Source organism: Podarcis liolepis, assembly GCF_965112155.1.
Source record: "Podarcis liolepis genome assembly, chromosome: 12".
NCBI lineage: Eukaryota > Metazoa > Chordata > Lepidosauria > Squamata > Lacertidae > Podarcis > Podarcis liolepis.
Window position 1 is genome coordinate 3,958,654 of NC_139563.1, and position 25,738 is coordinate 3,984,391.

Here is a 25,738-nt window from a genome sequence, read left to right on the forward strand (position 1 = left end):
ACTGGTGTGATTAATCAAGGTTTGCAAACATATTAAATCACACCCACCACCCCACCATGCAAAAGCATATGATTTGGGCCTCCTGGGTCTCTGGTGTACTGATCCACAGTCTCTCCTGGATGACACAAAGGGCTCTAAAATACCATGTTTGAAGTTGCATAAAGCTGGTTATCTGAATGTGGTGGGGGATGCAACTCATAAAACCACGTCTCGTTTTCAGTTTTCCTTAAAAGGATTTCCTGGTGCTTTTGGTTAGTATATTAACTGGATCATTTTCATTTTTAAAAACAGGTAATTAGTAACTATCAGCGATCCTACACACTTCTGCTCAGAAAAAAGTAGTATTGTCTTCCACGGAGCTTATTCCCAGTTAAGGTGCATATAGTTTTATATAGCAGAGTTGAACCGTGGAACTCTCTGCCACAAGAGGCAGTTCGTCGCCACCAACTTGCAACTTCCGCTCAGGATTCTCCCCAGGCTAAGCCCAGCGTGCTCTGCACCCTCCTCAAATGCTTTTGCCTGGCTGGGGAGTTTCCTGGAACAGTGAATCTGCATTTTCCAATGCAATTGTTCAATATAAAATCTAGTCTGGAAACAGAAGAAATGAGCACTGAACCACTGATATAGTACAAGTGAATTCTTTATTTACTGTTTTTGCGAGTGTTAAAGATAAAACCTATTTGGGAAAGAAAGTATATCTGCCTTTTCAGTGGACCTTTGTTTGTTTACATATAGTTGCCTCGGTGATAGTATCTTGTGTTTGCAGTAGCCGTTGTAACGCCACCCTGATCATTGTATTACTGTTTAAAGCGGCATCTTACCGCCTCCAATGGACAGTGCAAATGGGTCCTGATGTTTCCTCCCCTCATTTTGGTGAAACTGCTTGGAACACAGCTTGTTTCATCAGATGATGTGTCTTCCTGAAATTCACATGCACGGTGGTGAATGGAGAGGTGAGAGAAATGTGGAAAGAACAGACTGCAATGGTGACAGACGGGAATTGCCCCATCATTTGCAATCCAGCAGAAGTCCGCTTGCAGTCTCCCTTCAAAGTTCCTTCCTTCAGGTAGCGCCACGACATTCTGGGATCAAATTAGAAACTGGGGCGACTGTCCCTGGAAAATAGGAGCACTTGGAGGGTTTGCTTTCCCTGTGGGGTCATTTTACAGTACATTTCCCTCTGAATTCACCTCCCATATCTCCAACCACCTATAAGTGGTGGGGTGACAAAAGCAGTTGTGATTTTTTATTTTCTTGGCAGCTCTGTAGGTGAGATGAGCCCAAGAGCCCAGAGGGCACAAATGTTGGCAACTCGATTCTGTGTCTCCAGCTGGCCCTGCCTGCCCCCAGACTCCAGGGGCTGCTCCCCCCCTCCAGAAACTGCCTCTTTCCCCTCATTTGCCATGTCCGTTTGTGACATCACAGGGAGTTGGTGGGTGTCTGTGACATCACAGGTGGTGTGTAGCCAATGGCCACAGCTGGGGAAACATCTCCACAGCCCTCGCTGGCCTCACAATGGGGGGGGCACCTCAGCAGTTATTAAAAATGAGGTGACCCCCCCCCCATTGTGAGGCCTGGGAGGGCTGTGCAGATGTTTCCCCAGCTGTGGCCATTGGCTACCAACTCCCTGTGATGTCACAAGGGGGTGCAGCCCCCTCTTCCTGTGACATGACTACTTAGAGATTTCCCATACAATAAAAACATGGCACAAAACAGGGATTTCTTTTCAGAAAATGTTTATTTTGAATAAAAATTAGAAAGCCGTTTATTTAGAAAACAGGAGCTGTCTGGCTTAAGTCCTGCGGTTCTCTTCATGACTTTCACGGCTGGTCTCGGGGGAAACCTTGCCGGCTCCAGCCATCCCTGAAAGGCAAAGGCAAAGAGATGAGTGGGGTGACCACCATCCGACAGCGTCCACCCAGACCCCTTGCCTTCTCCTTGCTCCACAGCATCCCAACGCCAGGCGATTGCCTCCTTCTGCTTGCCAGCTGCCGCCACTGTCTGGTCTTGGGGAAAACCTCGCCGGCATTGGATGTCCCTGAAAGGCAAAGGCAAACACGTTGATGGGATGGCGACTATCACAGCGTCCACCCAGACTCTTCCACAGGCTTTGGTCTGACAACTTCATCCCTGACTGGCCTGCCCCGTCCAGGCAGGTTGCAGAAGTGGAGGGCCACCAGTTTGAAGCGGTAGATCCACATGGGACTACACTGGTTTCCCTGCTTTCCACCTCTAGGGCTGTGCCGGGTAGTTTCCCTCCTCGCTTTGGCCGTCGACGTAAGGTCAAGAGCTCTACGAATGTCAGCAAGCTGACAGTCTCAAAAGGTAGGTCTGTTGACCTTAGGTTGAGGGCCAAAGACAAAGGTGAATGTCACCAGATAGCGTTCACAAATGGATCGGCCAGCTTCACAGGCTCTCGGCCTGCACTGACATCCCCAAATGTGAACCTGGCTTCTCCAAGGCGCCACCACTAGAAGCCGATGGGCAACTCTCCCTCACCACAGAATCCGCCAAGGGACACTCACCCGCCGCCAAAGGGGCAGCTTCCCTCCTCGGCTTGTCCGCCTGTTAATAAACAAACTAGGCTTCCAAACCCGCTTGCATCCCCTCGGCCAGTCTTGTAGCCTTGCGGCATCAACCAGGCACTGAATGCAAACCTTCCGGCAATCCGTCCACCACCAACAGCCGCGCCAGGTCCATTGAAACACCTCCCCCTGCTTCAGACCTGAATTTCATCCACCTTCAAGTGCGATCCCACCAGCAAGTAAACCTCAACTTGCCTTCTCCTTGCTCCACAGCATCCCAGCGCCGGGCGATCACCTCCTTCTTCCAGGCAGCTTGCCCCACGGGGCAGGAGACCACCCGAGCTGAGTGCCTCCACTGAGGCAACTGCCTCGGCCTTTGACTTGGCCAGCATTTATACCCTCTCAGCTGCCCAATGTTTTTGTGACCTCACAATGGCAGCATCTGGGGAGGCATCCCCATCACCCCTCAGACCTCACAATGAGGGGCGCAGCTCAACAGCCATTGGCTCCTTGGCTTTTGATCAAGGAGATATATAACACCCCGTTCCCCAATTTGTGGCAGTACCTGTGAAGGCCACACCGGAAACCCAGGGGGGCAGGAGGGGGCATTTGTTAGCTTGTCACATGTGCTATGTCTCAGACTGGTTAAATTGTCAGTAGAGGGTTGTGGAGAGCCTGTAGATTCTGTAGGAGTGCATGATGACCCTGTTGAAGAGATCAGCCACAGCTAAGAAGCGGCAGGTGGCGTTTTCCCGGGCACACTCAGCACCAGCCAAGCGATCAATCACGCAGTGCCACCGGCGGAGACGCACCAATCGTAGTCCTCCCTGCCCGCCCAGGGGCCGCCTCTTACCTTCCGTTGGCGGAGCATTGGTTTTTTTTTTTTTAATATAATCTTTATTAGCTTTCCAAACTTTATACTTCAAATACATATTATATTACATTTTACATTTATAGTGTGCTCCTACGAGCTGACTACTTCTGACTTCTTTATGTCGCTTCCAAATTTTTCGCATTGTCTTTATACATTCTATATATTGTTGTTCTGCTTACACATTTGTCCATAAAAGGTAAAATGCTGTTTACCTTCCCGCCAGAGCAGTACCTATTTATCTACTTGCACTTTGACGTGCTTTCAGACTGCTAGGTGGGCAGGAGCAGGGACCGAGCAACGGGAGCTCACCCCGTCATTGCGGGGATTCGAACCGCCGACCTGATCGGAAAGTCCTAGGCTCTGTGGTTTAACCCACAGCGCCACCCGCAAAATCTTGGCATTTATTAATATATTGGGTTTAAGGTGGGGAGGGGGTCATTCCCCCAAGCTTGTAACAATGTAAATGCTGCTGAAGGTAAAGGTACCCCTGACAATTAAGCCCAGTCACGAACGACTCTGGGGTTGCACGCTCATGTCGCTCTGTAGGCTGAGGGAACCAGTGTTTGTCCGCAGACCGTTTTTCCGGGTCATGTGGCCAGCATGACTAAGTCGCTTCTGGTGAAACCAGAGCAGTGCATGAAAATGCCGTTTACCTTCCCGCCGGAGCGGTACCTATTTATCTACTTGCACTTTGAGGTGCTTTCGAACTGCTAGGTTGGCAGGAGCAGGGACCGAGCAACGGGAGCTCACCCCATCGCGGGGATTCGAAGGCTGTGGTTTAACCCACAGCGCCGCCCACATCCCCATTTGTCCATAAATTGTCTGTAAATAAATAAACCCTTCTATAAATACAATTCTTGTCTATCTATATATTATTTGCAACCACCTTTGGTTACTTTGATTACACTGTACTTCTTATTGCCATTATTATTATTAGTCCAATAAAAGGACTTATATTACACATTATGAAGTTTATTTCAATTCTTCCGGTATCTCTATTTCACACACATCTTTCCTATGTACAACATAAACTTCTACCATTCTTTTCGAAATGTTCCATAACCTTGTTCAATTTCCCCCGTTAATTTGGCTATTTCCGCATTGACTATCTCTCTATGGTCCACTTGGCTCCGCCCCTTCCGGGCGTGAGGGCGGGATTTCCCTTCGTTGTCCCGCCTTAAAGCTGGGGGGGGCGGGAAGAGCAGCCTTAAAAACACGCGGTTCATTTCGTGGCGTCATCCTTCAGCGCTCGTCCCCTCTCTTGCCATTGGCTGTTCGGGAGCGAGAGCTTCCCTATTCGTCCTCCCGCCTTTCCCGCCCCTGCTCTTCACAGAGGGGCGGGGCCCGGAGCCCGCGAAGCGAAGGACGTTGTCGCGGTTCCTCATTGGCTACCTCGATAGCGAGTCCCCTCTTTCCATTGGCCGCTCGCTTCCAGGATGAAGAGGGCGGGGAGGGCGGGAAGCAAAGCGAGGCGGGCTGCTGCCCTGCTATTGGCCGCTCTCACTTTTGGCGGGAGGGCGCGAATCGCCGCCGCGCGCGCGAAGTGGGCGTCTCCCGGAGGAAGGGGCGGGGCCTCGCCGCTCTTTCGCCAATGCGCGCGCGCTCTTTCGGTTTGCTCCGCGTTCCAGGCCGAGGCGACGTCGACGGCGAGGCTCATTCCGCCTCACAGCGCTGAGGCGGCAAGAAGCAGGGGGTCTTCGCTGCCGCCGGACTGACTGACCCCCCCCCCCAGCCTCGCCTCATGGAGCCCGGCGGCCTTGCCCCGCCGAGGCTCTCTCACCGCCGCCGCCTCCTCCTGCAGGACCAGCCGCGCTGCCCCGCTCCGCAGGGTCGCGGAAGCCTCCCCGAACCCGCCGGCCTCGCTCGCGCCGCCGACCGCCGGAGGAGCCTGGGCTGCGGCGGGTAAGGCAGGCGGCCGCCCTCGACTTGGGCGCCTCACGCCTCGCTGTGTGGTGTTGGGGGGGCCTTTGTCCCGCCAGACGCCGCAGAACTCCAACTCCCATCATGCTTTGCCGTCGGCGACGCTCGCTGGGGCTGATGGGAGTTGGAGTTCGGCGACGCCGCACACCTGGCTTTAGAAGCCGCTTCGTCTATCCATTGAGCAACTTGGTGGGACTAAGTATATAATCCAAATAGGGCTGTTATATTTATTATTATTATTATTACTATTATTATTATTACTATTACTATTTATTATTAATTATTATGCCGCGATCTTTCTCTGAAGCAGGGCAAGGTGGCGTACATGGTTCTCCTCGCCATGTCTCTCTATTTCTCTATTTTCCCCTTTATCTGCACACACAACAGCCTTGTGAGAGATTAAGCTGAGAGAGAGCAACTGGCCCAACGTGAGCTTCATAGTTCAGTGGGGAATTGAACCCTGGCCCAACACTCTTGAGCACTATACCAGTTTTGAGTCTCATCCTCCTGCTTTAGAATTGGATAGATTAATAATTGGTTATTATTTTGCTGTTTTATTTATTTGATACGCTAATACAGTGATGCCTCGCAAGACGAAAATAATCCGTTCCGCGAGTCTCTTCGTCTAGCGGTTTTTTCGTCTTGCGAAGCAACCCTGTTAGCGGATTAGCGCTATTAGCGGTTTAGCAGCTATTAAAGGCTTAGCGGCTAAAAGGCTATTAGCGGCTTAGAAAAAGGGGGGGGAGCGAAAAAAATCGCAAGACTCGCAAGACATTTTCGTCTTGCGAAGCGAGCCCATAGGGAAATTTGTCTTGCGAAGCGCATCGAAAAACGGAAAACCCTTTCGTCTAGCGGGTTTTTTGTCTTGCGAGGCATTCGTCTTGCGGGGCACCACTGTATTACACCATTTCTCCCGGGAGTTCCAGGTGGTTTCCATACTTCCTCTCCCAACTCCCTCCATTTTTTCTCTCAGCCTTTGAGGTAGATTAGGCTGGCCCAGTGACATAGCCCAGGGTCACCCAGTGAGCTGAGTGGGGATTTGAATGCTAGTGTTTCTGGTTTATGATAGCCACTTTGCCACCCTGGTTTTCTTAAGTACGTAACTGATCTCAGCATGGAACCGCTTTTATGCTGCATTTTTTATTTATGTACTTTCATTTGTGTTTATTTAAAGTGGCATTATGTTCCATTTGGTTGCCCTGAGAAGACTTCTTCACAATGATGTGTAATGTAACAGTAATGTATCTGATTATTTGCAGCTCAAGTGAAAACTGTGTACAAACGTCGGAAGAAAAGAATGTCAATCTGCAAAGGACGTCGTCTTCTGAATCTACAGATTCTGGTTTGTTTGCCTCCAGCTATAATAATAAATTTTATTTATACCCCGCCCTCCCCATCCAAGACCGGGCTCAGGGCGGCTAACAACCAATAATAAAACAAGTTGATTAAAATACAATTTTAAAAATGAGATTAAAATACAACATTAAAACATTAGGATGCAGCCTCTTCACAGGAGGAGAAAGGAGAAAGAAAGAGGGGGATGGAATCAAACTGATTCTAAGCCAAAGGCCAGGTGGAACAACTCTGTCTTACAGGCCCTGTGGAAAGAAATCAGGTACCTGGTCTCATGAGACAGAGCGTTCCACCAGGCCAGGGCCAGTGCTGAAAAGGCCCTGGGCTCTGGTTGAGGCTAATCTAACTTGCTTAGGGCCCAGGACCTCTAGGGTGTTGCTATTTATGGACCTTAAGGTCCTCCGTGGGGCATACCAGGAGAAGCAGTCCCGTAAGTACAAGGGTCCTAGGCCGTGAAGGGCTTTAAAGGTCAAAACCCAGCACCTTAAATCTGACCCTGTACTTCACCGGGAGCCAGTGCAGCTGGAAAAGCACTGGGTGAATATGCTCCCATATAATCCAAAACCCACTGGGCTTGACAACAAACTTCTCTGTAGTTTTAGATGGGAAGTTCAACTAGCATCTGAGCTAGGAGCTTACTTGATTGGTCCAAATGTAACTTTCTTACTCCAAATGATTTGGAGGATTGGGAGCATGTTGTAAGCCAGCACTCCCAGTTCTTTCCTTGATTTCCGGGTTTGATTCCACCATAATTTCCCTGAGCCCAGGGCAATGATGGCCTACAGATCAGGACTGGAAGCCCGGTTCTAACACTGATTGATTACCCAGTTGAGATGTAACATCATTGTTTTTCTGATTGGGAGAAAGGGGAACACTAAGATCCAAGACTTAGTATGAGCAGCCAAACCATAAGATGGCTGTTACATGTGAACAATAAGCTTCAATATGTCAGCAGTCCATTTACGTAATGGGAACAGTACAGTACTGACCTAATATCTTTGTCTGCATGTTTTGTCACTTTCTACAAAAATCTGTGCAAGTTGTAAGATGATTTCTTTCACAGGTTGCTGTATGGATTCTCCTACCCAGCTCGGCATGAAAAACCTGGATGAAATGTATGTAGAAATACACTGGTGGTTTGTGTGTGTGTGTGTGTGTTTTTGTGGTTTTTTTGCTTGGGGTTTTGTATGAAACTGGTTCAGGGCATCCTAAAAGAGTCTGCTTTGGAGCAGCTTGTGTTAAGCAAAAAATGCATTTGGAAGGTGTGAGAGTATTGACTTGAGTATTTCAGAACCCTGGTACTTCAAATTAGCAAGACTGGTGTAAAAGGTTTTTGGTTGTAGCTCTGCATGATAGGTTACCCTCTGTTTCCTGGCACAATGTTTATGGGAATGTCCCATTCTTAGACTTTAGTACTTACTCACCAACGCACAGAAGAGGGATGGGTATGCACTCTCACACTCGGGAACATGTCACGCTTGCCAGAATGTTGGGTCACTGTCAGTGTGATATTATATTAGCTAAATGAGCCATTCCTAGGTAGTCTATCATTTTAGCTTGGATGTTGAAATTTAACTTGTAAATCTATGTTAAGGCATGTGCATCTTTTTGTTCTTGCAGTTTTAGAGTGCCCATGCGAAGAATGCACTCCCTCCCGGTAAGTGAAGCTTAGGAAGGAAACCTTCCTTTGTCCCTTTCTCAGCTGAATTTCACACTATGCAGAACTGTCAGATTATGTAAACTTAATGAATAAAGCTTGAAAAGTCTTTCATGTTGTCTGTCAGGCTCCTGGAAATCCCAATGTTGACATTAAGGGATTTTAATATCTTACACAGAGCTGGATTCTTAGTGTATTTTTGGTTTAATTTTACACACCTAATTTAATGACTGATTATTATTAATAATAGTAATTATTATTATTCGTATCCCACCTATCTGACTGGGTTGCCCCAGCCAATATAGCTTCCAGTATATATAAAAACATAATAAAACATTGAACCTTAAAAAGCTTCCCTATACAGGGCTGCCTTCAGATGTTTCTTAAATGTTATATAATTACTCATCTTCTTACCTGATGGGAGGGCATTCCACAGGGTGGGCACCACTACCGAGAAGGCCCTCTGCCTGGTTCCCTGTAGCTTAACTTCTTGCAGTGTGGGAACTGCCTGAAGACCCTCAGAGCTGGACTTCAGTGTCCTGGGTGAACAATGAGGGTGGAGACACTCCTTCAGGTATACTGGGCCGAGGCCATTTAGGGCTTTAAAAGTCAGCACCAACACTTTAAATTGTGCTCAGAAACACACTGGGAGTCAATGTAAAATATGTATGTACTCTCTCCCATCCTTAGGCATGATCACCTGAAAAAAATTACAGTTTGAAACTCCCAAGTTTGCTTAATATTGTATTGGCACTCACTAGTTTTAAATGATGAATTTTATGAAACAACAAATGCATAGAAATAGTGATTTATTTTTCCCCCGTGGAAAAACAAAGCCCTGGAAAAAGTTCAATTTTAGAAATCCTCCTTCCCTACATCACTTGCTCTTGTTCCGGGTCCTAGCCAGCTCTGCCCACTTCCCAATTCCAATCCACCCATTTTCTTTTTCAGCTAGCATGCTGTGGTCCATGGCTACTGTCATTGGCCCAGATTTTATGTTTTTTTAACTGAATTGGGTCCTGCTGTTCTGTTGGTTGCTCCTCATGGCAAAAGAGGATAGCTGGAACCTGACTCTGCATTTGCTTCTCCCACCTTTGCAGCAGAGCCTTTTGGGATGCAGTCCTGCTCTGAAGAGGAGCCACTTAGATTTGCTCAGTTGTGATGTCTTCCAGGGATGTGGCCCCGAGGAGAACAAAGAGAATGTAAGTTTATTTCATTAAGTTCCTAATCTGGGGAAGATGGCCATGGCTATGCCCCAAGGGCTGGAACTGACGTCTATATGTAAGAGGGAAGTGTAACAGGGTTAGAGTTGTAAATGAGTGTTGCTGCAGGCACTGTGTTCCAGCTTAAGTGCTTTTTGCTGTTGTAAAATCCTAGATGTGAAATACTTGATGGAATGTTATTGGTAGAGTATTCATTTGGATATTTACAGGAGCACTTTCCGCGTGATAAGAGTAACTTCAGCCAGTGTGTGGAAAATCATACTGAATTGCTTCAGCCATTTTGCTCCTTCTGTTTCCTTCCTAAAGTTGCTGAAGAAGGGCCACAATTACCGGTAGTTTTTGTGTTTGAATCTGATGGTGTTTGTCCCAGGGTGGTGGTAATTTTTCTTTGCACTGATGTATTCATGGAGAATTTAGAGCCATGATAAATAACTGCATGTGGCGCTTCATTTAAATGTGAATACATTTTAAGCTTTGCTTAGGTGTTCCACCCGAGATGCATATCAAGTCTCTGCTACGAACTTCAATTTCATTATAGGAAGATGAGTGGGGGCGAAAAAGGCTACAGAAAGACTGGGTGTGGCAGAACAAAAGAGCTGATCGAGATTAGATTTCTCTTGAACGCTGCAGGACTTTAGACCAAAGAACTGCAGGTCTATTTCCTGGCCTTTTGAGCTCTAATGAATTGGTAAAATGGCTGTCTTGTTCCCTTTCCCTAAGGAACCATTTGAATTCAAAAAGCCAACAAAGCCTGCTTCTCGTACCTCTCTGCGTACCTCTTCCCTTGAAGATGAAGCGTTGAGGCAGGAGCCCGCCACAACACTTTTGGTATGTACTACTAGTGTAGTCTCTGTGTACAGCCTTGAGATAGAGCTTCCTGTCCCAGAATGTTGTGGTGCTAATTACTATGCCCAAACCTGGGACCAACTCTGTCAGAAATGGCAGGAGAGTCTCAAAAGGCAGAAATACTGTTAGAAATCAAGATTTGGAAAAAAAACATGCTTCTGCATCAGGTGCCAGATTGTAAGCTCAGCTCTTTGTGCGCCTGCAGTTTCTAACTGCATGGAATGAGACAATGTGCTGAAGAGGACAACTTGGAGGTACACAAACCAAGTGAGTCTTCATTATTTGCATGCCATGAGGACACTGGACAGCCGTCGCAGAGCCCTCATGTAAGTATTTGGCAAGATCTGATTGTACGAGGCCACGTCTTTCTGCATCTTGGTTTTGCAAGCAGATTAAGCTGATTTTTAGGCAGCTGGCTCTATGCATTTAGTGTATTTGGGTTTACAGAGTTGTGATTCTAGATGAGAGCTACCCAAGCAAGCCAGGAGAATGCCCTGTCTCTTTATTCCTCTCCTGATCTTCGCCTCAAAGTGAAGCCATAATTCTATGAGGGAAGACTGAATGAATGTCGACCAATAAAATATCATTTGTTTTAGTTTCATAGTGGAAAAGTTGACAACTATCAAGAAAGCTTCAGTCCGGCATTTCTGAGGCCGCTGTCTCGAGGGGCCTCAGAAACTGAGGAAGATGATGACGATGATGGATTCTTAGAGATAATGGATGGTCCAGATGTCTGCGTAAGTGATGATGAAAACACCTCTGTATTAAATACTTTAAAAACTAAAAGTTCCCCAGCTAGGTGGTTTGTGTTGGGTACAGCCATTTTCATCCTGTCTAAAGATGGCCAGCACTGTAGATACTGCACTTGATAATTGATATAAGTAGGCTTTTTCAAATTCCTTGGTTTGCCTATTTTGGGTGACAATACGGAGATAAGAGGACTTGAGCAGCAACCTTTTTTTTTTTTTAAAGTAATTCATTGGTTGGGTTTCCAGCAGATGAGTTCAAAGCAGCTTTCATCAGTAACACATAATTAAACAGAGCTAAAAGGCTCTTGCCTTGCTGCATAAATGCAAAAAGTGATGATACCGAATAGCTCACCAGGGGAAGAAAATTCCAAAGATGTTGTTCCACGGGAAAAGCGTATCCTTAGACCCTTTTCACCAGAGGACCAGGTGGAACACAGAAAAGGGCTTTTGAAGCACATCTGTGGGAAATCAAACTCAAAATGGGAGGGAGCAATACTGTAAATAGCGACTTTTGGCCCGCCATGTGTTGCTAAGCTTCCACTTACTTCATCCCTTACTAATGGCCATGCTGACTGCGGATGAAGAGATTTGGAGTCCCAACAACATCAGGGGAATTTCCCACCCCTACCCTGTCATGGAATTTAAAGATGAATACCAGTACTTCTGACTACTCTAGGAAACAACACTGAAGTCCCATGCACATTTTGCAAGTTCGGTGTGATGTATTCATTGAGATTTGACCCACACAGCAAACTCAACACTCTATTTTGGTCCAGTGGACATTTCTGAGTAGTCTGCAAATGCACTCCACGTATAGCTTACGACAGTAATTTAATTTAATCTTGATAAGTGGCAAAGTCCTTCCTGTCCAAGAAGAGTCACCATTTCACTTGCTACTAATGGTGTTTTCCCTGCTTAATAACTGACCTTTTAATTTTATTTTAGAATGATGGTGAGATGCCCTCTGACGTGGCCAGCCTTTGGACAGCTCCTCTAGTCATGAAGAAAGGGGAGGATGCCCATGTAAGTTGGCCATTTTAGTCTTCTGAATAGTGCATTTAAAACCCTTTGTTGCTTTCAGTGGAGCTTATTTTCTGATATTCAAGCGGTGTTCGCTTTTAGTGGTGTTTCTCTTGAATACGTTCAAGCATATGACATCTACTCCACAGTTTGGAGTATCTGTGCCTTTGGAGCTTGTGTTTCTTTGTGTGTGGTTGTGTGTTCTGGCCAAGATGCAAGATGGAAGTAGAGCTCTCTTCCACTTCCATGGCCATGCCAGTCCTTTTGGATTCCACTTGGTGCCTTACCTTGCCAGGGAGCTCAACTGTGGCGGGAAACGTTGCATTGCTCCTGCAACGGAGGCAGCTGTTCCTTCAGCATTTTCAGAGTGGGTGGATGAGGTATAAGTACTTGTGGTCAGTTGCTTTTTGTTGATGCCTTTGGCTGCCTGGCAGGGATGCGGGTGGTGCTGTGGGTTAAACCACAGAGCCTAGGATTGCCGATCAGTAGTTTGGCGGTTCGAATCCCCGCAACGGGGTGAGCTCCCATTGCTTGGTCCCTGCTCCTGCCAACCTAGCAGTTCGAAAGCACGTTAAAGTGCAAGTAGATAAATTGGTACCGCTCCGGCGAGAAGGTAAACGGCGTTTCTGTGCACTGCTCTGGTTCGCCAGAATCGGCTTAGTCCTGCTGGCCACATGACCCGGAAGCTGTACGCCGGCTCCCTCGGCCAATAAAGTGAGATGAGCGCTGCAACCCGGGAGTTTTCTGCGACTGGACCTAATGGTCAGGGGTCCCTTTACCTTTGGCTGCCTGGTAGTCCTAATGCTGCTTTGGTTTTTGTGCAGAATAAACAGTGCCGGTTGCTGGGCATGGAAAGCGAGCCGTACAGCATGGCCAAAGCTGCCCTGAAGAGAACGGGACGATCCCCAGAAGAGAACTCTCCATATTTCATCAAGAGGAAAAGAAACGTCTGCAAGGCATCTTCTGAAGAACTAACGGTTGGTGGCTGAGCACCATACACTGACTGCAGCCTGCTCAATTTGTTTGTGTTCATATTGGACTCTTAACTTCAAGCAAAGCCTGTTTGCCTTTGGTACTGGTTGTGAGAGGTGTGCTGTTCTCTGAAGGGGGTGGGAGCCTCTGATCAGCAGGCACTCTTCTAAATATTGAGGAGGAAAGGGGCTTAATGTGCAGATGGGAACAAATGCAAAGATCCTTAGGGATTTGGTTGCCGCACCAAGCAGGTGCAGGGGTGACTTGGAGGTCTGAGGGAAGGCGCTTAATGTGTTTCTTAAAATTCCAGCTTATTTCCTTTTCCTTCTGACTTTCTATCTTTCCATGGAGTTCGTTGTATTCCTTTGTGATTCTCTTAGATAAGGAAATGCTGATGTTTTCCTTGCGGTTTACCTTCCTCTAGTTTCAAGTCCTTCCCATCCTTTCTGCTTGTTCTTTCTAGCATACCTTTGGAATAATAGAAAACTGCCACTGCTTCTCCCCGTACTTCCCACACTTTTCACTTTTCCCCTTAACCCAGGGGTTCCAAAGTTCCCTTCTCACCAAACCCACGCAAAAGCAGTTGTGGAAAGGAAGCTTCCGTTGCAGCAAGCTTGGTCTTCCATCATCTCACATCTGCTTTCCCCTTGTTTCTTCAGAGCCTGGTGCTGATTGACCCAAACTCGTTGTTTGAAAACTCAACGGAAATAGAGAGCATTTTGGACAATGACGCAAGGGATCTTATTGGAGATTTTTCAAAGGTAATGCTGATGACCTTTCCTCTTTTGCCATTCTGTGGCTTGTGTGAGACAAGTGCAGTGCACTCATGTGTTCTGCTGTTTTCCTCACCTTAGGGTTACCTTTTCCATACCGTAGACGGGAAGCATCAAGATCTGAAGTATATTGACCCAGAAATGGTAAGCAGCACAGGCTCTTCTCACAAAAAGAAATGTTTGCTTCACATGGATTGCAAACTTACCGGTAGTTTGTCTGCAGGCCACCTGTGGAGTCCAGAGAAGGCAGAGGGGTGGGTTTGTCTACACAGCTAGACAGTTCTGTCAGTTAAAACAAGTATTTTTTTTAAAGTAATGGGGCAATGTCCCCGAGGTCTAATGCTTGACCTTTTCCTCCCCTCCAGATTGTTGATGTGTTGAATGGCAAGTTTTCAAACTTCATTAAGGAGTGCGTAATAATTGACTGTCGATATCCCTATGAATATGAAGGAGGCCACATCAAGGTATGGAGGGAATTCAGAGGCACCTGCTTAAGACTGGCATCCTGATTAATTTGGGCATAAGCAGAAAAACATTAGAGTGAATCCCAAAGCTAGTAAAGGTAAAGGGACCCCTGACCATTAGGTCCAGTCGTGACCGACTCTGGGGTTGCGGCGCTCATTTTGCTTTATTGGCTGAGGGAGCCGGCGTACAGCTTCCGGGTCATGTGGCCAGCATGACTAAGTCGCTTCTGGCGAACCAGAGCAGCGCACGGAAACGCCCTTTACCTTCCCACCGGAGCGGCGCCTCTGCTTGCACTTTGACGTGCTTTCGAACTGCTAGGTGGAAAGGAGCAGGGACCAAGCAACGGGAGCTCACCCCGTCGCGGGGATTCGAACCGCCGACCTTCTGATCAGCAAGTCCTAGGCTCTGTGGTTTAACCCACAGCGCCACCCACGTCCCTTATCCCAAAGCTAGGCATATCCCAAATACTAGGCATTGTCACTTCTGGCTAAGTTTCAACTTGTGCTGGCCCCTTTCACGGTATCCCAAAAACCACTCACTTCAAAGGTAAGGATTTTTAGGCCTCCTTTGCAGGGAAAGATCCCCTTGGCTGATTTACCTAAAACAGGGGAGGAAGGTGTCTTTATGGCAGGGCAGGGGAGAGAGATCAAGTCAGGGGACAGAAGATGTACAGTCTTGCCTTGGAAGTTGAACAGAATCCGTTCCAGAAGTTTGTTCGACTTCCGAAATGTTTGACTTCGAGAGCGTGGCTTCTGAGCCAATTGGAAGCCATGGAAGCCCTGTTGGACGTTCAGCTTCCAAAAAAACGTTTTGCTTTCTGGTGGGAGGCTGAGCAAAAAGTAACTGCTTTTATACAGAGCCATTGTAGTGACGTCTGAGAGAATGCAGTGATGCTGGAGAAAACTGAATAGCATATTACGAAGCATCTGTTTGGTGTTCTCTGCTTCTAGACGTCCTATTTATAACTAGGGAGGGGAAGATGGGCCACATCAGATTTGATGAAGTGAAGGGCCATAAGGGCTGACCAAAGTTGTTGACCTTTTTCTAGGATTGTAGTTGTTGAGGTTTTTTACCCCAGGAACTAAACGGCCACAGGGGCCAGATTAAACGGACCGACGGGCCAGATTGGGCTGCCAAAACGGACTTTGGACATGCCTGCCCTTTTCATCTTCTAAGACTAAGTTAACGTGACAGATCTCGAGTGAATATGGATACCGTTTTAATGCAGTGTTTTGGGCAACAGGTCCTGTTGGGTGCTGTGCCATAACGAGCACACAACCCGCAATCGACCTGCCTTCTCTCACCAGTGTCTCCTCCTTCTCAGGGTGCTGTAAACCTTCACATGGAAGAGGACGTGGAGGACTTTTTGCTGAAGAAGCCCATCGTGTCATCGGACGGCAAACGAGTCATCATCATTTTCCACTGCGAGTTCTCTTCAGAGCGGGCCCCGCGGATGTGAGTACATGAACGCTCCCCTTTGCATAGGTTGGGAACTTGGAGGACTTGTGGTGTTACGTGGAGACGTGATTGGATGGGCAATAACTGATACTTAATAGTGGAATAGGGTAGGTGAGAATTGGTAGCCCAAGAAGATAATGAGACTAGGCGGGTACAGGAATGGAAGGGTTTTAAGAAGCAGGCGCTGGTGCATTCCTATGCGCTCCAAGCATTTCTTTAATAATTGTCATTTAGATGCTTGGCGTCACAATCCCCCTCCTGTTAGAAATGACATCCACATACATCACTTACGGAGGGTTTTGAGGCTCTTTCCCATCTGTTACAGGTGCCGATTTGTGAGGGAGAGAGACCGACTTGGCAACAGCTACCCCACTCTGCATTATCCTGAACTGTATGTTCTAAAGGGGGGATACAAGGATTTCTTCTTAAAATGCAAAGTAAGTGTCATTTTACTCACCTTCCGTTTCTGAGAGCCAGTGCGGTGTAGTGGTTCGCGTCTCTGCTCCTCCACATGCAGCTGCTGGGTGACCTTGGGCCAGTCACACTTCTCTGAAGTCTCTCAGCCCCACTCACCTCACAGAGTGTTTGTTGTGGGGGAGGAAGGGAAAGGAGATTGTTAGCCGCTTTGAGACTCCTTAAAGGGAGTGAAAGGCGGGATATCAAATCCAAACTCTTCCTCCTCCTCCTCTTCTTCTTCTTCTTCTTCTTCTTCTTCTTCTTCTTCTTCTTCTCCTTCTCCTCCTCCTCTTCCTTGTGTCTTTATTGCATGATTACCGTGACCTTCCTTCCTGAAGCTCCAGGTGGTGTAGATGGTTTCTCTCTCTGTCCACAAAACATTGTTGCGTGTGAGAGGGAGTGACTGTCCCCAAACCCCAGACAATTTAGCAACCTAGCTGTTCTAGCTGTTGCTGTGTGCAGGTGTTCTTTGTGTAGGGTGAAAGGCAGTTCTGTGCTAGGAAAACCAGAGATATGAACTCTATATAAAATAGTTGGATTGAGTGCTTCTTGATTTCCCTCCTCCTGTGTCAACCTAGGGAGAAAGGAAAAGTGATGGCTTTTTTAGGTGACAGAAATGGATGCTAAGTAGGACTTCAGCACCCCGAAGATCAGTGCAGAATACATTTATACAAGGGCTGTCAATGAATCACAAATAGCCCCAGAGATTTTATGGGTCTTGCATAATCCCCTTTTTCCTTTCAGAGCTACTGTGAGCCCCAAGCCTATCGCCCGATGCACCACGAAGACTTCAAGGAAGACCTGCGCAAATGCCGCACCAAGAGCAGGACCTGGGCTGGTGAGAAGAGCAAAAGGGAACACTACAGTCGCCTGAAGAAGCTCTGAGCGCCGCAAGAAGGGCAGCCAGATTTCGCCTGCCTGCCTGCCCTGTGGGTGAAAGCGGGGACACGTTAACTTCTCCATGTGCCTCGCAGGAATTGTTCACTCCTTGCATGGGCTTTGCTTCACCGTCTACTGAATCACTTCATGCAAGAACAAGCGGAGTCCACGGACTGCCATATTGCAGGCATGAACCCTTCAGGCGTTTGCGTTCTGTCCGGGAATCCAGGGTTTCCCCGTATGCTTCTGAAGACAATCCATTTAAACAGTGTGTATACGGGAATCAGGGTAGCATATAACTGCCGAGCAGAGTGTCGATCATGAGATTTTAATGTCGATTTTACAAATTGTGCCTTTTTATGTTAGTACAGCCGGATGAAGCTAAGTTACCTGTGACTGGGTTTCCCGGGTTGTGTCATGGCCCTAATTTTGTACAAGGGGCAGTGAGCAGGGAGGGCTTTTTTTGAGACCTAACCCCACCCTCTGAGCCGCAGCTCTGATCTTGCCAGCATTTTCTTACCACGCAGGAGTACATGTGGAGGAGGGGTGTTGGAAGTATTTTCGTGGAACTTGCATAGGCTTCCTGTAATGAAGTATTTATCTGCTGCCAAAGAGGAAGCTGTTTTATCATGTTCTAACTTATTCTTGGACCTTGTCGTCACCTTAAACTTAGTTGCTTTTTAATGCGCAGGTGTGACATTTTACATGTGCGATGCCTGGAGTGACCTGGTGTCAAAACAGCTTGTCAGTGTTCAAATTCAAACTGCCGTCCCTGCATATATACAGTCACACACCCTGTGTGCTCGGCTGTGATTGTGGCATGCTTCTAGGGCAGCCTCAACCTCATGCCCTCCAGATATTTTGGGCGGCAGTTCAGGCTGGGACAGGTGGCTGTTACAGTTCAGAACATCTGGTGGGCACCAGGTGGGCGAAAGCTGACATAGAAGGTAAATCTGGCCTGGATAGATCATGCTGTGTGTTTATCCTTCCTCCAAGTGTCCCCAACAGAGGTTTGCCAACCCTTTTTAAAGAATTTGGCTCCCAAATCACTCCCTCATGCCTTATTGGAAGGGTGCTGGGAGGTAGGATGGCAGCGAGTCTTCATCCGCCCAGTGAGGAATCAATGGCTTTCTTCTTTTAAGTGTGTAAGTTACACGGCTGCTTGAGGAGTGTTGGCCAAAACAAATTCCGAGCTGCTTTAAATTGCTCCAGTTACCAGTGTAAACCCGGGGGGGCAGAAGGAGATGGAGCAGCTCAGAGACTATGTTGTGCCTGGTCAGAAAGTATTACATGCCAGCTTACTTCTAAACCTTAGGGGGAGAACAAGTGTTATTTAGGGGGAATTAGTATTGCAAGCTATACTTTTCCGTAATTGTGTTTTGGTCTTTGAAACAATCCTTCAAATATTATAAGAAATCAGTCAGTGGCTAAACTCAACCATGAGGCCGGGACGTTTTCTGCTTCATATTTCTGCAGATGTTTGGTTTTTGGCAATGTTGTTCCATATGCTCAAACCCCTTGAGCTGTGATGCAATTCCGTGTCTGCATCAGATCTAAAATACCACCCCCTAGTTTGTTTGCTCTGTTGTTACTTGGCCTCTGTGCAGGTGATCAGCAGATACCTCCAAACGGGGCGGGATTAGGAGGCTCACTTCAATGCAAGCCAGTCCTCCCATTCAGTGGCAAGGAAGGCTGCAGTCTTCAATCAGAGGTGGTGCTTGAATGGGGTGAATTGCCGTAGCAGAAGTCCAGGCTTTTGCCCTTTCTGCGACAGGGACCAGCGGTCTGCCAGACCATTCTGCTGTTTCCTTGCTGGCTGCTTCCTGTGAACATTCCCAAAAGTGTTTCTTCCACCTCCCCAAGGCACACTTCCTGGTATTTGGATATGTATTGTTTGTTCAAGTTGCTGTTTGTCTTTTTAATTTGACATTTGCACATAATTCATTTAAGGGTAGGAAAAACAGTGTGCTTTTTAATGTATTGTGACTTTTTTGAAGGGCGACGGGGACATTTTAAACGACACTGGTCCTAATAAGGGCCTTGGCTGAAACCACCTGCTTCTGTGGCCTCGGGAAATAAAATGCCCAATACACAAGCGCTGTTTCTTTTGCCTTTTGAGCAGCTGGTACTAGATATGGTCTAAGAAGAAAGGCCTGTCAAAAACACCTGATACGACCGTACAAAATCTGCATGACGTTTTGGTGGGATTAAGTCACAACTTTATTTCCATCTTTCTGAGGAGCAGTGGCTTGTTTTGCATTCCCCTGGGCTCAGTTGAACAGTTTTAAGTAAATTGTTTTCTGATTTGCATGTGGATTTAGGAGGGTCTGGTGGGTGGTAGAAGGCCCTGCTTTGGGTTTGGTGGAGCACGTTGTGCAAACTTCATCTTGTCGGTACATTGAACCTTCCACTTTTAACTATTTGTTTTTCCATCCCATGTGTGTTTAATTTTGCTGGTGGAGATGACTTAAAAGTGAGGGGAAGAGATGCCAGGGGTAACAAGTCCAGGGCTGAACTCCTACTGAGATCTTGTTCAATAAGCCTTGACTGGTCCTTATTGCCTCTTAGGCAGGATCTTTTAGAGGGAGTCCCACCCAGATGGAGACTTCTATGCTTCTGCTGCGCTTGGGATGAGGCCACTGTGCTCTCAAGTGGCTTCTTGAAAGTTTGTGGGTAGTGCTAAATACCGCAGTTCCATCTGCTCATGTGAAATCTGAGCAGAGGGTGATCTGACTCTAAACATTTGCCAGTTGTTTAAAGATAATCTAACAGAAGAATTTTCATCTGTTCAGGAGAAGCTGTGGTATTTTGAAAAAGATGGCATGCTGCAATTAGTTAATTGGTTAATCTGTTCAAAAGCAAGAGACTACTAACAGTTCCCCCTAAGGAGCTGGTTGATGCTTCCATTTTCAGTGATGCTATGGGTCTATGCTGTGTGCGTCCAAGTCCCCACTTGGTGGTGCTGCTGTTCCAAGCTCTAAAAATCTTGTGTGTTTCAGCTCTGTGGGCTAGAAAAGGAGTTGTATTATTCCTTCTCACAGTGGCCTTGTGACTGTTCACCATGGTTCCTGTATTTACAGAAGGTGATTTGTTCAGGGCAATCCATGATGCGTGTTGTTGACAGAGGATTTAAACTTCTACTCTTTTTTTTAACTTAATAAATTCTGTAAGGATGTCTAAAATGAGAACCTCGACTGTTGCACAGTGTCAGAAGAAAGGAGGAGTATAACACGCAGGCCTCTTCTTTAGCTCTTTGATTTCATTAGTCAGATGCAGAATGAGATAAAGATCAAGCAATTCTCTGTGTGTTGGAAATGCAATCTCAGTGATGCAGGGAACATTGGAAAATGAATTGACAGCACTAAGGTTGCTCCATCACGCATTGTGTGGGTCTTTCATTTTACATAAGACTACTCAATAGTAGGGACACGGGTGGCGCTGTGGGTAAAACCTCAGCGCCTAGGACTTGCCGATCATATGGTCGGCGGTTCAAATCCCTGTGGCGGGGTGAGCTCCCGTCGTTCGGTCCCAGCTCCTGCCCACCTAGCAGTTTGAAAGCACCCTTAAGTGCAAGTAGATAAATAGGTACCGCTTTATAGCGGGAAGGTAAACGGTGTTTCCGTGTGCTGCTCTGGTGTCGGTTCGCCAGAGCAGCGATGTCACACTGGCCATGTGACCCGGCAGTGTCTGCGGACGGCGCCGGCTCCCGGCCTCTAGAGTGAGATGAGCGCACAACCCTAGAGTCTGTCAAGACTGGCCCGTACAGGCAGGGGTACCTTTACCTTTACCTTACTCAATAGTTCATGGTTGGTCTGCCCTGTGTGTGTGTGTGGCTCCAGTTTCAGCCTAGCAGCTAAGCTGCTGTACTCAACTCTTCTGCTTCCTATTTAAAATTGTATGGTAGCTTTCATCTATTAATGATTATGCTTCCTGGTTTCCACTGAAATCTTCTCTGTCAGAGGCTGCTGCGTGGGTTAGTGTTTTTCCTTCTCCAGTGTTTCTCCATCTCTCTTCCCAAACAAAAGGACACTGAAGGTGCTCACAGCCAAATGTGGAGTTGCTTCTGAGTGAGCTGCGGCATATGATAAAACTGATACCTAGCGTGGGATAATGGCTTGAAAACCCTGGCCTCTGATTGGCTGCTTCAAACATTAAAAGTCATCTTGTTTCCCTCACTCACCATAAAGTGGTACCCAGCCTGACACTGACATTAATGCCAGTTTCTGCATATCCAAAGTGGCTTACATATAGAATAACAGAGCTTGGGTTTTTTTAAAGGTTTATCAAGGCAATTAAACTAGCAGTTTCTGTCAGTGTCAGAATATATCTCCTGGTGCCTCTGTCGAAGTAAAATGGCTGCAGAACCACTTCCATCTGGAGAATACCGTATTTTTCGCCCTATAGGACGCACTTTTTCCCCTCCAAAAATGAAGGGGAAATGTGTGTGCGTCCTATGGGGCGAATGCAGGCTTTTGCTGAAGCCTGGAGAGCGAGAGCGGTAGGTGCGCACCGACCCCTCTCCCTCTCCAGGCTTCGCAGACCTCTCCTCAAGCAGCGGGAACGCTCCCGCTGCTTGGGGAGAGTTGCCGGCATCCCGAAGCCTGCGCGTGCTGATCTCAGCGCGTCCAGGCTTCGCGGACCTCTCCGCAAGCAGCGGGAGCCAGCGCTGGGCTCCCACGGCTTGCAGAGAGCTGCCTGTTTGGGGGCTGGGGTCGGGGGAAGCTCGGGCCGCCCCAGCCCCGCGCCTGGGGGGGGAATAATTTTTTCCCCTTTATTTCCCCCCCAAAAAAACTAGGTGCGCCTTATGGGACGGTGCGTCCTATAGGGCGAAAAATACGGTAGCTCGTGCAGTAGAGCACGAGACTCTTACTCTCAGGGTTGTGGGTTTGAGCCCCACGTTGGGCAAAAGATTCCTGCATTGCAGGGGGTTGGACTAGATGACCCCTGTGGTCCCTTCCAAAGCTGCAATTCTAGGATGCTGCATCCTCCAACCCAGTTATTGTAGAGGACCAGTGCAGCCTCAGGGTTAGATCATGCAGGATCATAATGTGTGGGTGGTTGGGGGTCACGGTGTGGCCCTGCTTGCCCCTTTGGTTGTGCGAAGGGGAGTTTCTGTGCTTGGGAAATTGTAGTCTTGCACCTTGGAAAGAGACTCCTAAATGCCCCTTCTCCCTTGATGTAGAGCCAGCGGTGCCTTTGGTAAAATGGCATCACCCCCACTATCTTATTTGCTCATCTAGTAGTTGGTTAGCATAATGCTAAGCCACATGTAGGGACCCGGGTGGCGCTGTGGTCTAAACCACTGAGCCTAGCCTAAGGCTTGCTGATTGGAAGGTCGGCGGTTCGAATCCCCGTGACGGGGTGAGCTCCTGTTGCTCGGTCCCAGCTCCTGCAGTTCAAAAGCACGTCAAAGTGCGAGTAGATAAATAGATACTGCTCTGGTGGGAGGGTAAATGGCGTTTCCGTGCACTGCTCTGGTTTCACCTTGCTGGCTCTTGGTTTTGTCTTGCTGACCACATGACCCAGAAAAACTGTCTGTGGACAAACGTCGGCTCCCTCGGCCAGTAAAGCAAGATGAGTGCCGCAACCCCTGAGTCGTTCATGACTGGACTTAACTGTCAGGGGTCTTTTACCTTTAAGCCACATGTGGAGAACCTGTGACCCTCCCACATGTTCCTGGGCTCTAGCTACCATCAGCCCTGACCCTTTGGCATGCTTGCTGAGGCTGACAGAGTCCTGCAAAATCTGGATGATCACGGGTTCCTCACCCCTGTACTGGAAAAGCCCATAGACTGCCATCCTTAACAGGCCTGGAAGCAAATGTGAATCTATAGAGATAAGCAAAAGTCACCAATGTTGACAGTAAGTGACAAAACAGGCAATTATCTCTACCCTTCTAGGCTATACTTCCTTGTACATTCTCCCCCCTGCCCCAATCCTGCTGGAATTTTGCTAATCTTGGGGGCAAGCGGGGGAAGCCAAACACTTCCTCCCCCTTCGTACCCTGGATTTTGTGGTAGCTGAGCATGGACAGACTTACAGGGTTACGGTGGTGGTGGTTACGTTAATTGTCTTGAGTATTTCTGCAGCCAGTGGGTTGTCCTCAATGCTCCTGCTGCTCCCTCTTGCGTCCTCATCATGCTGTTTTGATGAGATGAGCAACAATAATTGTCCCCCCACAAGATTGGCATTAGCATTTTATGATGATGGGAGGTTGCTCTGGGAGAAGTCTGTCTTCAAAGAGGCTGCCTTGTAACAGCTGGTTCGTGTGAGAATGCATCCGGAATGAATTTACTACCGTCAGCAAAGAGATCGAGATGACCTTGAAAGCAAACGAAACTTGCGGCAGCCCCATGAAGCATGGTGATTGTTCTGCTCTAGGCTCATAACCCCAAGGTGTGCCCCAGGATGGACTCTTGACCATCTGCCTGGTGCCATCTGCACTCAATCGCGTGCCCCTCCAGTCGTAAGGGCTGGCATCTGTATGTTTGGGTGGGGACGACACACAGCCCCTGGCACTGCAAAGATAGCTTCTAAAGGGGGTTGGATATTCTGCTTTTCAGAAGGTGTATCATGACAGGTCCCCCCACCAAAACCCAGTTAAAAATTTTTACCTCACTGGTGGTAGACTAGCCCAAATATGCACTCTCGTGCACTGAAACTTATTTTTAAAGTTCTCGTCTGAGGCTATGCAGGGATTGCTAACCCTGGCTCACCCTTACCTCCAATGTAAGGTTAACTAGCCTGCTGATAGGGATGCAAACTGTCCCCTCCTTGGTCATCACACTTGATCATTTGGTGAGAGGAGAGGAGAGGTGCTAACCTCCCTCTGCTGATCAGCATGGATCAGCTGAAGCAAAAGTGAGTCACAGATACGGGATAATTACATCCACCACTGGCATGTGGTTCTTGGAGCATTGGCCAAAGCAAGGGTTTTTTTCTTTTTAAGATAGATAGGTAAAGGTAAAGACCCCTGACCATTAGGTCCAGTCGTGGCCGACTCTGGGGTTGCGGCGCTCATCTCTTTATTGGCCGAGGGAGCCGGTGTACAGCTTCCAGGTCATGTGGCCAGCATGACTAAGCCGCTTCTGGAGAACCAGAGCAGCACACGGAAACGCTGTTTAGCTTCCCGCCGGAGTCTGCCACAACTGGACCTAATAATGGTCAGGGGTCCCTTTACCTTTACAAAAGTGCAAATACAACATACAAAGAATCAAAAGGTAAACCAGAAGTACAAAGATGCAGCACAGCTCCAAACGGATAATAAGATAAGAGCTGTTCAACAGTGGAACTGTCTCCCTCGGAAGGTTGTGGACTCTCCTTCCTTGGAGGATTTGAAGCAGAGGCTGGATGGCCATCTGTCAGGGACGCTTCAGCGTGGATTCTTGCATCGCAGGGGGTTGGGCTGGATGACCCTCAAGATCCCTTCCAACTCTACGATTATATGATTCCCCCTTGAAACCTAGAAGGTCCTGTGCCCCGGATCATGTGGGATGTGTCACTGCTGTTCCAAATCTACCGATTGAAATCCTGGCTAAAGCAAGATTACTTCTTAGCAGAGCTGAGCTACAACCATGTCACGTGCACTTAGATTAAGGCTAATGCATGCCCTGAGATGACAAGATTCAGTTGTAGCCGTGGCAGATCCCAGATTTAAATGAGGATGCCAACAGGGGCTGGCGTGTTTGCATCTCATGAAAATACGAGAGCAGTGGCTTCTAATAAATTGGGCCTCTGCAACTGCGTTGCAAGCAGTTACCCGCTAGAGCTGCTTCGTAGGATATTGTAGCTGTCTACCCCAGAAACCTCAGGGTCCCTTCCAACTCTACAGTTCTTTGATTCCATCACCTGGAGGATCACAGGTTCCCATCCCTGGAGTAGACACTTGTTGTTTAGTCGTGTCTGCCTCTTTGTGACCCCGTGGACCAGAGCACGCCAGGCCCTCCTGTCTTCCACTGCCTCCTGCAGTTTGGTCAGACTCATGCTGGTAGCTTCGAGAACACTGTCCCACCATCTCATCCTCTGTCGTCCCTTCTCCTTGTGCCCTCCATCTTTCCCAGCATCAGGGTCTTTTCCAGGGAGTCTTCTCATGAGGTGGCCAAAGGACTGGAGCCTCAGCTTCAGGATCTGTCCTTCCAGTGAGCACTCAGGCCTGATTTCCTTCAGAATTGAGAGGTTTGATCTTCTTGCAGTCCATGGGACTCTCAAGAGTCTCCTCCAACACCAGAATTCAAAAGCATCAATTATTCAGCAATCAGCCTTCTTGATGGTCCGGCTCTCACTTCCATACATCACTACTGGGAAAACCATAGCTTGAACTATATGGGCCTTTGTTGGCAAGGTGACGTCTCTACTTCTCAAGATGCTGTCTAGGCCTGTCATTGCTTTTCTCCCAAGAAGCAGGCGTCTCTTAATTTCATGACTGCTGTCACCATCTGCAGTGATCATGGAGCCTAAGAAAGTAAAATCTCTCACTGCCTCCATTTCTTCCCTTTCTATTTGCCAGGAGGTGATGGGACCAGTGGCCATGATCTTCGTTTTTTTGATGTTGAGCTTCAGACCATATTT

General features: G+C 47.8%; 2 protein-coding genes across 2 annotated transcripts in view; one reads left to right on the forward strand and one right to left on the reverse strand.

The window, feature by feature from the left end:
- The window catches only part of BCDIN3D (BCDIN3 domain containing RNA methyltransferase), a 235,430-nt gene that overhangs the window by 160,239 nt on the left and 49,453 nt on the right, over positions 1 to 25,738 (reverse strand). The window lies entirely within an intron of this gene.
- Positions 4,857 to 19,399, forward strand: CDC25A (cell division cycle 25A). Its single transcript, XM_083467051.1, has 15 exons — positions 4,857 to 5,301; positions 6,579 to 6,661; positions 7,736 to 7,787; positions 8,293 to 8,329; positions 9,430 to 9,531; positions 10,273 to 10,380; positions 10,995 to 11,135; positions 12,093 to 12,170; positions 12,992 to 13,144; positions 13,799 to 13,900; positions 13,994 to 14,056; positions 14,278 to 14,376; positions 15,702 to 15,832; positions 16,161 to 16,272; positions 17,036 to 19,399. Exons 1-15 carry the CDS (start codon positions 5,141 to 5,143, stop codon positions 17,174 to 17,176), a joined length of 1,563 nt encoding a protein of 520 aa, XP_083323177.1. The 5' UTR covers positions 4,857 to 5,140; the 3' UTR covers positions 17,177 to 19,399.